General features: G+C 43.5%; 1 protein-coding gene across 1 annotated transcript in view; it reads right to left on the bottom strand.

Annotated features, from left to right (window-relative positions):
- Nucleotides 1–572: 572 nt before the first annotated feature.
- The window catches only part of LOC126418976 (odorant receptor Or2-like), a 71,520-nt gene continuing 55,281 nt past the window's right edge, over nt 573–16,811 (bottom strand). Inside the window, exons 4-5 of the mRNA XM_050086022.1 lie at nt 13,586–13,741; nt 573–761 (exon numbers count right to left, since the gene is read on the bottom strand). Coding sequence (XP_049941979.1) covers nt 687–761; nt 13,586–13,741 — 231 coding nt within the window. The 3' untranslated portion in view covers nt 573–686. The remainder of the gene's footprint in view (nt 762–13,585; nt 13,742–16,811) is intronic.

Genomic DNA, 16,811 nt, shown 5'->3' with positions numbered 1-16,811 from the left:
GATTTAATTCACAATGTTTGTTTTCGAAGAAATGGCCTAAACTTAAACACCTACATGCTACAAAAAGGAATGACTTGAAATTGCTACCTCATGTAATCTTGTAGGTTACAATTATAATTAACATCGAATAAAAATCCGTAATTGGTGTTATAATACGAAAAAATCTGCTGCACTACTTATTTTCACGTAAAGACATCTTGTCATGGATGACAATCTCCGTAATATAGTCTCAATTGAAATTCCAATGTATATGGTGTTCCTCAAATTACGCATATTAAAGTTTTCTTATAATTTACGGTTTTGATAACTTTCTGCAGGAAGACACACAATTCGCTGGGTGAAGGACAGTTACATTATATTCTATCTTTGAATAATTTTTGATAGGTTGTGAAAAGTTTATTGACAGGGTTTCAGAAGTAGAGCTAATCTTATGCTGTAGTAGCCTCATAATGACAATAGAAATAATAATGTCAAACTAAGTGCATCACGGCTTCTGACGTTTTATAATAGTGTTTTTGTAATTGTTGTTCTCCAGAGCCTGCATTTCCTTAATACTTCTTACAAGTCTCGTGACTTAGCTGTGTTACTAATTGCAATACAAAAATATACAGGAAAATAGAACTAATGGTAAACACCGATAAACTGTTGGTTGACATTCATCTTAATTAACCATCTTGCCTGATGTTTCAGAGCGCTCGTTCCTTTGCGCGTTTGTTGAATTGACACAGCAATGCGTAGTACGTGTACGATGCATTCACCAACTGTAAAATAAGACCAAATTTAAGAAAATGGCAAAAAAACTGTAGGTATACTAATAACTATAATTACTTATTTTCAGTCTGATTTCATCCTCAGAATATTATCCTGCAAACCCGATAACATATTTTTGTATTTTCTGAGAGTCTACATTGTCTCTAAATGCTCTAGTTTCTATGTGTTTGATTAGTGTTTCACATTTTATTAAAGAACATGTGTTACTCTCTGCAGGCAATAATACCACATATGAAAAAACTGAAAAATTTTTTATGGTTCTTGTCATGATGATGCTAACCATTACCAGAGAAGAAACGTAAGTATATCACTTTAAGTACAGAAAGCACTCTTATCACCTGTGCCTCTTGACCTTATCTTATCCATAGGGTTCCTGGTTTCCAAGTAGCTATATGAGTTTTATGCAAACAGAGACTACTTTGTCCGATTATGATTGGCTTTTGTCCAAGTAATGAGGTATGCATCAGAACAGTCGCTAAACCATATCCAATAGCATAAGTAATGCTCAGTATAGCATGAATGGAAGGTATCAGTTGAAAAGGAAGACGAACTCATTTGTGCATATTCGTGAGTTTATTCTCTTAGGATTTCATTGGCAGTCAGTAAAAGAATTAAACATAAAAAAATACTTGTTTTCAGTGCAGTCGCTAGAGTAGGAATAAAAGGATAATGTGTTCGTTAATGCTAACAGTTATCATGTACCAATGTGCTGCAAACTGATTCGTTCCAAATGATTTCGATAAAAGAATCGTTCAAATGATCTATGGAACATATTGCTAACTGCACGACAAAGGACTTGGAAGACCAGTTGAACAGGATCGATAGCTTCTGGAATAGAAGTAATAAAGTGAGCATAAAAAAATCTAAACAGGGGTAGTGGAGTTGTACTGACTCAGGCGACCCTGAGACAATTAGATTAGGAAATGAGCAACTAAAATCGGTAGGTTTATTTTGATATTTGGGCAGCAAATGAACTGACGATGGGCGAAATCGAGAGTAATTTAAAATGGAGACTGGCAGTAAAAAGAACTGATGAGGAAGTACTGAATCAAACTGAGCAAAAAAATAAATTTATGTCACAAGCTGACAGAGCCAAAGGATCCATTGGCAGGACACAGTGATGCAACAAGGTATAGTCAATTTGGTAACTAAGAGATTTGTGGGGAGCAAACTTTGTAGAGTAGACGAAGACTTGACTACAGTAAGAAGATCTATTTGGATGCAAGTTGCATTATTTACACTTTTGTGGACTGGCAAGACAGCCAATCCACAAGGACGGGAGGCCGAAGGGCACGCGTTTAAACTCACGCAGGCTGGCGTGAGGTCTGGAACAGTTAAAGGAGTTGAGTCTAGTAAAAAAAGTACGTAGCTTCTGGAATACTTAACTTTAATCCATAATTGGTGAACATCGGTCTGACGGTACATGCATCACAAGATAAATAGCAATTGATAATGGCGCCCTGCTAGGTCGTAGCAAATGACGTAGCTCAAGGCTATGCTAACTATCGTCTCGGCAAATGAGAGCGTAATTTGTCAGTGAACCATCGCTAGCAAAGTCGGCTGTACAACTGGGGCGAGTGCTAGGAAGTCTCTGTAGACCTGCCGTGTGGCGGCGCTCGGTCTGCAATCACTGACAGTGGCGACACGCGGGTCCGACGTATACTAACGGACCGCGGCCGATTTAAAGGCTACCACCTAGCAAGTGTGGTGTCAGGCGGTGACACCACATACACAGTGATGAACAGACTCTCATAGAAAACAAGAAAAGTGTTATATCTTTGAAGTAGACGTTCCAGTCTATATAGCAAGTGCCATATTCCGACAGACTAGTCTAAAGCACGCACGTTATCTCACTCTAATTTTTACCGTAATATTGGGGGTACACGATAACTAATGCAAAACATTTTTTTCTGAAATTAAGTTGGTTTTACCGAGCGAGGTGGCGCAGTGGTTAGACACTGGACTCGTATTCGGGAGGACGACGGTTCAATCCCGCGTCCGGCCATCCTGATTTAGGTTTTCCGTGATTTCCCTAAATCGCTCCAGGCAAATGCCGGGATGGTTCCTTTCAAAGGGCACGGCCGACTTCCTTCCCCGTCCTTCCCTAATCCGATGAGACCGATGACCTCGCTGTCTGGTCTCCTTCCCCAAACCAACCAACCAACCTAAGTTGGTTTTATTCAGGATTCAAATACACCATATTACTCCCCACTCTTCTCGCTACAAGATCCTATTTTTCAACATAATCTCCATGCAAGGCAACGTGCTTACCCATATTATTAGAAGATGCTGTATGCCCGAATGTTACCACTCAAATGGTCGGTGCTGGAGCCAAAGTCTTGCTGCATCAGAAACCTTCCGGTCCTCCACTTACTGATTCCCGTGGTGTACATCCTCCATTAACCCAAACACATGGAAGTCGGAAAGTGCGAGACCAATCATTACTGGAGTCATAGACCTGTGCGGGAGATCGGCACACGCGAGATCGGACGAGTTTGCACGACTTGTTGTGGTGATAGCAGAGGCATAGCCCTGTGGCTCGCTGTGCTTTTGTTCACCTCCAGGTCTCGGTACACATTCTGCAAGCGCCTATGAATATCTGCGATGTTCCGTTTTTCCGCCAAAAGAGGCGCAGCGTCAGCTCTCTGGTTGGAGCGCACCTGCGTTACGGTCGTCATTTTCAAGACTACGTGTAAGGCCACCACCTACGGAACTTCATGAAACAGGTAGGCCAGAAATGCGAATATTCCACGATGTCCCACCACAAATTCCACATTTTTTCAATCGAAATTTTTCAAGAAAAATAGTTTGACCAGCATATGTGTCATGCATGTGTAAGCCTATATATTCATATGTGTTAAACTCCAAACTTCGAGCCGGCTGCTGTGGCCGAGCGTTTCTAGGCGCTTCAGTCCGGAACCGAGCTCCGTTACGGTCACAGGTTCGAATCCTGCCTCCGGCATGGATGTGTGTGATGCCATTAGGTTAGTTAGGTTTAAGTAGTTCTAAGTCTAGGGGACTGACGACCTCAAACGTTTAGTCCCATAATGCCCGGAGCCATTTTGAACCAAACTTCAAAACTGTGTGCTGTGTAGTAGGAACAACTGTGTCTTTATTTAAACAAGCACCAGGCCAAGCCCCCCCCCCCCCCCCATTACACCACTTTACCCGCAAACTTTATTTACAGCTCCGCCAAGCCATGTGTAGCAGTGTGCTGTACCGGGGTGATAGGTAAGACCCCACTACTGCTACTAAAATACTGCCTCACAGCAGACATACGAGTCCGACACGACACCAACCAGGTAACTGGGCGTCATGTCAAAATTTACCTGACAGCTAACCAATAGGGATATTGCATCAATACAACCGATTCAATAAACTAAAGGAAAAAGTGGAATAGTAGTGCCGATTTTCACCACTAATATACTGTTCATGATGTCTCACAACCTGCGACATGGTCGCAAATGGAACAGTGGCCCGAAAATGTAGAATAAATTTCTTTTATTTCACGTCCATGGTCACAAATTTGTAGGTCCTCAGACTACCGGTATATCTGGGGCAAGAATGGCATTCCTGTACCAGAAAAGTCTACTGGTATCAAACTTATGCCTCAATTTTATTACCTTTGGATTACGACTGTGTATGTTAATGAGGAAAGAACTGTGAGGAAAACGGGAACAGAGAAGAATCGAAGCATTTGACATGTGATGCAACAGAAAATGCTGAAAATAAGGAGGATTGATAAGTTAAGGAATGAGGAAGTCCTCGGCAGAATCAGAGAAAGGAATATGTAGAAAAACACTGACAGGAAGAAGGGACAGAAGGGTAGGTCATATTTCAGACATGAGAGAATAGTTTCCATGGTACTAGAGCGTAAACTGTAGAGGAAGACAGAGATTGAAATATAGCCAGCAAGTACTGAAGGACGTAGTTTGCATGTTTGCATGTGCTACTCTGAGATAAAAGAGATGGCACAGGACAGGATTTCGTGGCAGGCAGCACCAAACCAGTCAGAAGACTGATGGTTAAGAAACAAATTCAGGTCAAGAGTTTAATGTAGTGTTACATTATGAAAAGCCACGGTTTGCTGACATGAAAGTAGTGCTTTTGGATTGTAATTGATCTGAATTATAGCGAAATTCAGCACAGATAACTGCAATGTTCAACTCTCAGTTGCAAACAGTGTTCCTGTATTAAAGTGTAAGAACCATATAAGAGAACACTACAAGTTCATTCACTTTCAGGAACCTGATGCATGGCAGCAAAACCATCCAGCGCGTGATATCCCTCTCTGTACAAATTTTATGGAATTCCGTGATAAATCTTTACAGAGCACGCCTATCAGGAGAATGCGGAAAATGTCTCTACTACGAATTTGTATTATGTTATTCATTTCTGATATTCCAACACTGTAAACCACTGAGCTTCGTAACGTCATTACGATGACACCAGAATACTTCGGAGGAAATCTTTGCTACGAATTTCTATGTGTACACACCACGTACAACGCATCTGGTTCATCATTACCTAATGGTGGCCTGCCGGGGTGGCCGAGCGGTTCTAGGGGCTACAGTCTGGAACCGCGCGACCGCTACGGTCGCAGGTTCGAATCCTGCCTCGGGCATGGATGTATGTGATGTTCTTAGGTTAGTTCGGTTTAAGTAGTTCTAAGTTATAGGGGACTGATGACCTTAGAAGTTAAGTCCCATAGTGCTCAGAGCCATTTGAACCATTTTGAACCTAATGTTGCTAGAGAATTGTGAGCATATTTATGTATATTTCCTTGACATGATAGGTTAAACAGAATGAACAAAGTGAAAGTAAATCAGTATTTATCTCTCTCATCTCTGTCTCATTTAATAAAAAAAGCATATAGAATAAAACGTATAACTGATATTACTAAAACACAAATGTTAGGAAATATTCTTTAAATGTTCGCGTATCCCTATAAATAGACGTTTCCGAAACACATAAGTTTGTAAACTCTCTATGTGCTGTAGCGGTTAAAGAATACTGTGTGTGGAAAAATGATACTATTCAGAACTGGCGCTGAGGCGTGAGTGACAGCTGTGGAAATGTGTATGGGCGGACACATGTGCAACTGTGGAGCAACTGATTGCCTAGATGAACGAACGGGATACCAAAAGCGTCTAGTTAATTACGGTTCAGGGAAAGTTGGTGCGCACGAGACTCTTCAGTAGGTGCATGGCTTATGCACCCATGCTGACTGGTTTTCACCGGCGACGAAGGTTGGAATTTGCATGCCAATACCGCAACTGGACGCTCAACGGGTGCCAGCACATGGCCTTTCCAGATGAATCACGTTCGATGCTCCATTGGACAGATGGCGGTTGGTGTATAAGGCGTCCAACATCTAAAAGCAAACACCATGCAACAGCTGGAAGGTGGGAGCGTTATGGTCTGGGGAATGTTTTAGTGGCATTGCCAGGGTGAGCTCTTAATTCTGGAAGGAATAATGGACCCACACTCATAAACATCCATCCTTGTTGACTGTGTACACCCCAGCAAGCAGTTTGTTTGTTCCTCATCTTTATGGGATCTACCAGCAGGATAAATCAATGTGCCACATAGCTCGCATTGTACGTCCATGAATCAAAGAGCACGAGGATGAACTCTCCTGCCAACCAGACTCCTCACATTAAAACCCAGTCGAGTAACTATAGAACCGACTCGATAGGCCTTTTCGCGCCATGTATCCTCAGCCAAGAAATCCAGCCCATCTGGCCACTATGCTGAAGCCAGCTTGGCTCCACAGCCACGTCAATACCCTGCAGAACTTCACTGATTGTTTTCCTGCACATGTGACAGTCGCACGCGCTGCACAAGATGGTTATTCAGGCTTTTGATGGATTGCCACATTAATGTCACTAGAGAGTAAATGTGTGAATCGTACTACGTGCTTAGCTGTGACACGCTGAGGAAGACGTGACTCCGGATTTCCTCGCTGGTGTTGTGTGTGTCTTATATCTGCAGTGGGGCAATAGCAGTAGCAGCGTAGGGGTCTTCCCGGCCGCCCGGTACTGCTCAGCATTACACAAAACAAGGCCCAGCACGCTTCATTACAGCTCCGAATGACGTGTTTCCGACTGCAGTGGCGACGGGGTGGCAGGGGGGGGGGGGGAGGGGGTATGTAGGGGGGCGGAGAGCCCAGCACCCTAATGTTTATTTGAATAAGGACACAATTGTTCCTACTATGCAGCATATTGTTTTAAAATTGGGCTTCAACATAAAGAAATAAGTAGGCGGACAATGCTGCATGACATACACTACTGGCCATTAAAATTGATACTCCAAGAATAAATGCAGATGATAAACGGGTATTCATTGGACCAACATATTATACTAGAACTGACATTTGATTACAATTTCACGCGATTCGGGTGCATGTATCCTGAGAAATCAGTACCCAGAACAACCACCTCTGGCCGTAGTAACGGCCATTATACGCCAGGGCATTGCGTCAAACAGAGCTCGAATGGCGTGTACAGGTACAGCTGCCCATGCAACTTCAACACGATACCACAGTTCTTCAAAAGTAGTGCCTGGCGTATTGTGGCGAGCCAGTTGCTCGGCCACCACTGACCAGACGTATTCAATTGGTGAGAGATTTGGAGAATGTGCTGGCCAGGGCAGCAGTTGAACATTTTCTGTATCCAGAAAGGCACGCACAGGACCTGCAACATGCGGTCGTGCATTATCCTGCTGAAATGTAGGGTTTCGCAGGGATCGAATGAAGGGCAGAGCCAGGGGTCGTAACACATCTGAAATGTAACGTCCACTCTTCAAAGTGGCGTCAGTGCGAACAAGAGGTGACCGAGACGTGTAACCAATGGCACCCCATACCATCACGCCAGGTGATACGCCAGTATGGCGATGACGAATACACGCTTCAAATGTGCGTTCACCGCGATGTCGCCAAACACAGATACGACCATCATGATGCAGTAACAGAACCCGGATTCATCCGGAAAAAATGACATTTTGTCATTCGTGCACCCAGGTTCGTCGTTGAGTACACCATCACAGGCGCTCCTGCCCTAGATGCAGTGTCAAGGGTAACCGCAGCCATGGTATCCGAGCTCATAGTCCATGCTGCTGCAAACGTAGTCGAACTGTTCGTGCAGATGGTTGTTGTCTTGCAAACGTCTCCATCTGTTGACTCAGAGATCGGGACGTGGCTGCACGATCCGTTACAGCCATGCGGATAAGATGCCTGTCATCTCCACTGCTAGTGATACGAGGCCGTTGGGATCCAGCACGGAGGTCCGTATTACCCTATTGAACACAGCGATTCCATATTTTGCTAACAGTCCTTGGATCTCGACCAACGCGAGCAGCAATGTCGCGATACGATAAACCGCAATCGCGATAGGCTACAATCCGGACTTTATCAAAGTTGGAAACGTGACGGTACGCATTTATCCTCCTTACACGGGGCATCGCAACAACGTTTCACCAGGCAACGCCGGTCAACTGCTGTTTGTGTATGAGAAATCGGTTGGAAACTTTCCTGATGTCAGCCCGTTTTATGTGTCGCAATCGGCGCCAACCTTGAGTTAATGCTTTGAAAAGCTAATCATTTGCATATCACAGCATCTTCTTCCTGTCGGTTAAATTTCGCGTATGTAGCACGTCATATTCGTGGTGTAGCAATTTTATTGGCCAGTAGTGTAAATGCTGTGCAAACTAAAACACCTGTTGTAATGATATTGGAGGGGACTTTTCTAATTTAGGACGTACGACAAGTGACCTTAACACTGTTAGTAGCCCTAATGGTCCCTTCAGGAATATGTACTGTGTAGCAGGCAATTAACTTTCTTTTGTTCAAGTGCCCTGGAATCTAACGTTACAGAGCAACGCGAGTGTCCAAAATCCATCATCTCGGATTCTGACATAATAGCGATGTGCCAGTGTGCTCTGGTCACCGTGTCCAGTCGTCGTGTTGGTTTCTGACATCATAGTAGGTCTACACTAGTATTGCACTAGTATGCTTAAATGGTTAAATGGCTCTGAGCACTATGGGACTTAACATCTGAGGTCATCAGTCCCCTAGAACTTACTACTTAAACCTAACTAACCGAAGGACATCACACAGGTCCATGTCCGAGGCATGATTCGAACCTGCGACCGTAGCGGTCGCGCGGTTCCAGACTGAAGCGCCAAGAACCGCTCTGCCACACCGGCTGGCCTAGTATGCTTAGTAGAGCTCTGCATTTCGAAGAAAACTACCGCTGTAACATTTCCCATTTCGTGCAGCTGCTCGACGGCTGGGAAAGTCCCACGCTGCAATACGGCTGTGGCCGTCTAATGCACCATGTGGCCGGTTGTCCTCCACCTCTCGGTTATCGGTTGGACTGACGAGCACTGCCGAGCGCTCGATTGTACTCACAATCTCGGCCGGTGACAGTACAACCGTCGTGCTCTCTACAGTGCCGAATCGCATTAGAAACCGTGTGTAAACGCAGATGGCGGCCTGGCTTGGAGCAGCCCAGACAGCGTTGTGGGTAAACCAATAATAGGTCGTAAACGTTCCATTCATGAAACGAAGAGAAGTTTTATGGAGAGAATTAGGAGCGGCTCATTAGTCCCGAAGAAGAAAGATATGTCGGAAGAGTAGGCGAAAAGTGAAGCTTGGAAATCGTTTGCACTTGTAGTGGATCCTGTCACGCAGGATTCTGCTGGTTTCGTGCAATGTACCACATGTAATACCATACTTTCATACCAGTCAAGCACAACAGATATGCTTCGGCACTTCAAAAGTAAATGCGGAGCACAAGTCCACTGGCCACTTGCAGTACCAAGTAGCATACAGAAAGTTGTTGTTGATACGTTGGTCGATATGAGTGGAATAGATTTGCTACCGTTAAATACTTGTAGTAAGATTGGCTTCAAGAATTATTCGCAGGAGCTCATCAATATTGGCGCCACTTACGGGTAAGTCAGTACAGAAGATGTTCTTCCGCACCCTACCACTGTATCGTGGCATATTAAAGAAAAGGCAGAAAAAATATGGGTGACAATGGTGCACAAGCTAATATGTGCCTTAAAGAACAAAATGTGCGCTTTAGACACTGATCTGTGGTCTGATAACTACAAGAAGAGAAATGTTTAGGCTGTGACGTCGCATTATGTGAAATATGAGTGGCGGCTAGAAACGTTTGTTTTGATAACAACCGAGTTTCCGGACGTACCTAAGACAGGAGAGAACATACGACACGAAATCGAAGAGCGGATGCTTGAGTTAGGAATTAACAAGAATGATCTTACGAAATGTTAATTTGTCACCGACCAAGGAGCTAATATGAAGAAGGCACTTGAATCTTAGGACCGTTTGCCTTGCTTTGATCACTGCTTGATGACTGCGCTTCGTCACACATTTCAAGAGACGTTTTTAGAAGACGAAGCCCCTGAAATCCTGTCGTTCTACTATCAACAAGAGCTATAGTAGGCTATTTGAAGAGATCGGGTCACTCGGGGCGTCTGGGGCACTCTGTGAAGCAAGAAGCTGTAACTCGGTGGAACAGTGTACTGTTAATGCTCAATTCCGTCATAAGTCAAATCGACGATATTCGAGATCTACTAGAATCCCCGGGGGCAATCGACACTCTTAGAAACCTTCCAAGAAGAGTGCGTACGAGACGTTGTCGCTTTTCTAACCCCCTTTAAAGAAGCGAGGTAGGATTTGGAAACTGCAAAGGTAACAACGCTAGAACGTATGCTGAAGTTCGACGATTGTACTCGGAACTGCCCGTAAATGGTAAGGTTCATTCACTGAAACCAGTTAGTGAACGAATGTTTGTTTGTCTAATCTGCCATATTTCGTTAGATCAACATTTATTACGTCCACAGAGTGATTTTTGGGAAAGGTTTCGCAGCTTAAACATTCCACAATGCGGTTTCATGTATTTGTGCGATATGTATATATATAATGTCACAGTAAATATAGTCGCCGGCCGGAGTGGCCGAGCGGCTCTAGGCGCTACAGTCTGGAACCACGCGACCGCTACGGTCGCAGGTTCGAATCCTGCCTCTGGCATGAATCTGTGTGATGTCCTTAGGTTAGTTAGGTTTAAGTAGTTCTAAGTTCTAGGAGACTGATGACCTCACCAGTTAAGTCCCATAGTGCTCAGAGCCATTTGAACCATTTTTTGAAATATAGTCGTTTAGTAACCAGTAATTCTGATTACGCTTTATACATATTTGAAGGTGACCGGAATATCTTACGGATGTTTTCATTCATGTTTAGAGCCCATTCAAGCAAACAGTGACCAAGTTCTTCCCATGAAAAAGTCCAGGATGGACTGGAGTTCGGATGAGGACGACGAAGATTGACACACAGTTACTACCAATGAACTCGACAGGTACCTTTCGCTCTCCAAATCCGACTGTATCTGTGCCGAAGGCCAAATTTTGCAGTGGTGGAAAACGCACGCGGGGTTACTTCCAAGGCTGTCGGAGGTAGCTGGAAGAGTTCTCTGTGTTCCTTCCACTAGTGCTGCCAGCGAGAGAAATTTTAGCCAGGCCGGTCACCTGCTGTCCAGCAAAAGATCGTGCATGGAATCAGACAAGATGGATGATCTCTTAGTGATCCATCACAATTACGTAAGTATTCACAACATACCACGTAATCACAAGGAAGGAAACATTTCTCAAACTCTATAAATGTATGATTCCACTTTCATTGACTTCACAGGAAAAAGTTCAAACCGCCAGGCGTAGTAATAGTTCCAGGAATACAAATGACGCCTGTGTATTAGGGAGCACCAATGACGAAAAACGAATTGTACAGTCATGATTCACTTGTAACATTATTTACAGGTCATAATTAGTTCAGAAATTAACGTTTGTGCAACAAAATTTCTTGAGTATTACCTTTAACTCCGTCATTCCTTCCCGACCCTGCATTCAATATTATTAGTACAACGTATACGTGGCCGAGTTTGGAGATAGGCTACACATAGTCCATGATTAGACTACTGTGTTCCCGTTTATCTACCGAACGGAACAAAATACTAAATACAGACATTACAAAAAAATTGTTCCAATGGCTCTGAGCACTATGGGACTTAACTGCTTAGGTCATCAGTCCCCTAGAACTACTTAAACCTAACCAACCTAAGGACATCACACACATCCATACCCCAGACAGGATTCGAACCTGCGACCGTAGAGGTCACGTGGTTCCATTCTGTAGCGCGTAGAACCGCTCGTCCACCAGCGGCCGGCACAGACATCACAGTTTTTAACGTTACAATTACTGGAATACATGATAACCTCAACGTGGAAACTCCAGTAGTCTGCAACATATTAACAAACATCAAATGTAACATATACAAGTGTATTATTTAGGTCATAGAACTGGTAGTAAACAACGAAAGACATTTGTAAAAGGAATTAGTGAGTGGTTAATGTGAAGCGGTGGCCTCTGATCTCAAGGAGTGTGACGAAGCGCCGCTCGCTGGTACTGAGTCCACCGGTTACTGGCGACCGGCCGAGCGTTTGGCGCACTCGGCCGAGCGCTGGCGATCGGCTGCCGACAGCCGGCGGAAGCGGACGCTCGGCCGCATACTCCCGAGAGCCGGAGGGGCGAGCGGGAGTCGCCGGTAAAAATCGGAGATAATGCAGACCTCTAATGCTTAGCATAAATGACCTACTTCGACAAGCTTGATGATGTGACATCTAGTATTTTTCAATTTCCGGATAATTATACTGAGGACAACAGCTCTACTTCCACAGTGACGTCATAGGATTAGATGGAAAACCCCATTTGTTTCAGTTTCCTACCATTTCATGTGCAGGGTCGTTGGCGTTTGTCAGAGGTGTGAAGGGGTGGAGGTCTGGGGAAATATGATGAATCAGAGGTGACATCAGTGATGATGTCATAGGTTACCACCTTCTCACCATAACTGTCAGAGCCCACCAACAAGTGAGGAGTTGTATGACCATTGTTTTTTTTTGATGGAAGAGTGACATGTGTGAAGTACCTTACCATATTGAAGGTACAAACTGTATTAGATGTTCACCAGCTGTAGCGAGATGAAGGTTGTTTTCTTCAACAAGCCTTTCACATGACTCGGGGCAATTTCTGGCTGAAACATTTGTTGAGATGTGTATAGGCCAATGAGGAAGTGTTTCCATCCAGATCTACCGATCTAGCAGACAGACTTCATTCTGTGGGTAACTCTGAAGGACCCAGTGCACTCCACAAACCACGTTTCCGGGATGACATACAAGAGGGGATTGTGATCAAATGTAAATTATTTCTAATAGCAACCACGACACATTTCAGACATTGTATTGATGCCGGTGGGAGGCAGTTTGAACATCTTCAATGTTAAAACATCATTAACAACATCGTGAAAATCTTCCTGTTTTAAAATTCATAGTTTTATTTTTGTTCGAGTTACTGAAGTTCAAACTATATGAGCCTTTGTGGGACACCAGGTAGACACACTTGTAGAAACGACTCGTGCGCCATCTACCGTGAAATGGATGTACTAATAAGCAGAAACTTTCTCAGGTGAGCCGACAAAAATTAATCAATTTCAATAGTTGAAATAGCTAGTGCAACACCTATTGCAAAATGGTTGTACTAATTCAGAAACTTTCGTTGGTGCACGCACAACAACAGCCCAAAGTTTCATCGCAGTTCGATGAATTGTTTAGCAACGCACAAGAGAGAAACAAAGAAACGATCATTCACTGTCCACTCATTCCCTTGTGTGATAAATCACCTGAAATCCGGATTTTACTCCACCAGATATAGCTCTCACGCACATACTTGCATACTAACCGAAACAAAGGCAGGCCTGTTGATGGGATAGAGGTGCCCGGCCGTGATCACCAGCGGCTTCTGCGCGCGGCTGATGAGGATCCTCAGCGCTCGCTTGAAGCTTTCATTCGCCTCCATCCATGCGCAGCTGTAAGCCGCCGCTGACACAGCCTCGGCCTGTTAACATTAATATTACTGACACGACGCGACGTCTTTCAGTTAACAAAATAAATAATTATTAGGGCTGATAAAGCTAAGATCATAGCGACACACTTTTCACCTCACTGGTGATGCATGCAATCAACAAGTATTAGTTTTGTCATACGATGATTACGGTTGTATCAGCGGATTATGTGTGTAAAGGTGATTATTGTTGAAAAACTGACGCACATCAGAGTATGCAAGGTATCTCTCTTTCTTGTTACATTCTTAACGTTCAAGATGATTCATGCTTTGGAAGCTGTGAAAATAGGCAATAAAGTTTTCATCATCTTTCCACAGAATGCGAGGTTTATTACAGACTTTTAGTGTACTGTTCATTAATGACACTCATACTTAACGTCCTGTACATTGTATCTACATGAGCAAGTAATTCTTTTTCAGAAAAGCTTTTCTGATTGTTTCCGGTCCCCGTTTTATATCCTCTCTATTTAGACGATTGTGAGTTAATAAATTATTTGCTGCCTGAAATTCAAAACTCATCTGCTGTTTCCCAGTCTCATTTTCTAAACCAATTCCATCGGGATCGCCTGATTTAATTTGACTGCACTACATTTCTCTTCCTCCTTCCCCCCCCCCCCCCCCCCCACAGTTTTTTTTTTTTTTTTTTTTTTGACCATCAGCTTATAACCTCTTCGTAACACGCTATCCATTCTGCCTTGCCATTTCTGACAGAACTGCAGTGTCATCAGGAAACCTTAAACCATTTATGTCTTCAGCATCTCTGCTCCCCTTGTTCTATGTACAGTTAGCATAGCATGGGCAATGGACTCCATTCCGTGTTACCATCTCTTCTACATGCCCTTGAAGTGTGGTAACTGCAGTCTGAATTCTCTAAACGTTCTAATAAGCTATTCGCTCCCTGTATTATATCCCTGATAATATATCCAGTCAATATTGTCAAAAGCTTTTTAGAAATCTATAAATGCTCTAATGGAAATACGCCTTTACCAAGCTATCTTCTACGATAATTAATGACGTAAGTACGTATTGCTTCGCCGTCTGTTCCTACATTTCGCGGGATTGCTCATCTAAGCTCATGTAATGATCTAATAATTGGGAGAGTAGGAGATGCAAGGTAGGAGATGAGTTAGTGGCGGAAGTAAAGCTGTGAAGACGTGAGTCGTGCGTGGGTAGCTTAGTCGGTAGAACACTTGTACGCGAAAAGCAAAGGTCCGAAGTTTGAACTGCTTGGAAGTTTCGATTTACTGATTGTTCCCTCTTTCTGTTGATAATTCGCCTTAAATAAGTATCAGATATGTGCTATATATGAAGAATATGGCAACTCATATTCTAAATGAATTGCTTACTTTATTCTTACAGGAATAATTTCTTATTATATGATTTAATGAAATCCAGAAGTAAGCCGCAAAGGCATGTTCCAAGAATGAATTCAAGGAGAAGATGTTCAGAATTCGTTTAGGTGGTTCATGTTTCGTGACGACTGCATTAATGCTAGTAGTGGATCAGTGGGCATATGGGAACAGTTTTCCAGGAACCCATAAGGGCGTATCAGATTGCATAGTTAGTGTAGGATACATGTGAGGCAGTTGACAAGTGTATTGAAAGTCACTCTCCCTCTCCACCCCCCCCCCCCACCGTCCACCCCTTCAATACCTCTCCCCTCCCCTTCTGAGGCCTGTCCACGCTATTTTATGTGGTACAACCAATGTCATACCTCCTCCATCCTTCCCCTAGACCGATGAGCCTTTACTCTCATTCCCCCTCCCACTTTTATTACCAGAACAAATTTGGCACACTCTGGTCTGGCTTTAACCACCTAAGATGAAGGTGCCTAAAACTGTAAACCAACGGCTACTTGACTGCGTTATTAGACTTTCATTTCCCCCTTAAATAGCTCCTATATTTTTTGGTGCCAAAGCTAAATAATGCAGAGTGTAGACCAGTCGTTGATTACCATGCTTCAAATCAGAAGGCGTTGTTGGAACCTGTTCTACTTCCTGACTAACATAACAGACTTATGTGATCTGCAGGAGTACGCATTTTTACTGAGCTGGACTTTAATTAAGCCTATTACCAGAGATCACTCACGTAAAATTCTGTGTTGAACAATGTTTTGCACTGATATCAATCTTTTTGAAATTAACAGCGTGCCCTCTGGACAGTCCACAGGTGCGGCGGTGTTGTCTCCCCATTTAGATTCTGTGTTGGGGGATCTAAAGTTTAAGTGCAACTACAATTACTTAGACAATGTCGTCATTTATAGTGCAACCTTGTTTGATCATGTAGAGCGTCTTAGGAAAGTGTTGGGATATCTAAGTGAGGCGGGATTGATAGTCATGCTATCTAGCGAAAATTTGGCCCAGAGTAAAATCTCTTTGGGGCATATGTTATCGTCTGTGGGGCTAGTATAGATCAGGACGAACTCAAGCTCCGTATAGGTTTCTGTTGCCCAATGACATGAAGTGTGTTGCGCTATTCATAGGCATGCAGAATTTTCTTAGAAAATATACTCCCATTTACGCCCAACGTGCGGCCCTACTTTGTAATCTGGGTGAGAAAAATGAGAATTACCAGTGAGGAGAGAGGTAGATTTTCAACAGGAAGACTTTTATACCTTGAAACAAGCGTTGTGCAGTGCCCCAGTACTAGGTGTTACAGACTTCAACTTGCTGTTTGTTGTGCAGACAGACTCTTCAAATTCTGGCGAGGTGCTGTTTTGTTACAGGAACATGATGGAGAGCAGAGGTCTCTGTCTTATGCTCTTCAGCCTCATCAGCTGCAGAAGTTAATTATTCTGTTTATGAGTTGGAAGCTTTGATGGTCGTCTCTGCCGTAGAATGGTTTAAGTTTTACCTGGAGCATAATACATTTAATTTAGAAACTGATAATCAGGGATTGAGTAGCGTCCGTGCCAGGTTCCATAAAACCGGAAATATTGCGCGATGGAAGTCCGAGTATCTGCCTTTCATTAATTTGAAATTTTCCTGGCGTATAGAGTACTCCGTGGTTGTTTCGGGATTGTAGCCAATGACGTCGACTTCTTGCCACAATATTTCGGCTGACA

This window comes from Schistocerca serialis, chromosome 9 (assembly GCF_023864345.2).
Source record: "Schistocerca serialis cubense isolate TAMUIC-IGC-003099 chromosome 9, iqSchSeri2.2, whole genome shotgun sequence".
NCBI lineage: Eukaryota > Metazoa > Arthropoda > Insecta > Orthoptera > Acrididae > Schistocerca > Schistocerca serialis.
This window is presented reverse-complemented; position numbering and strand designations above follow the sequence as displayed.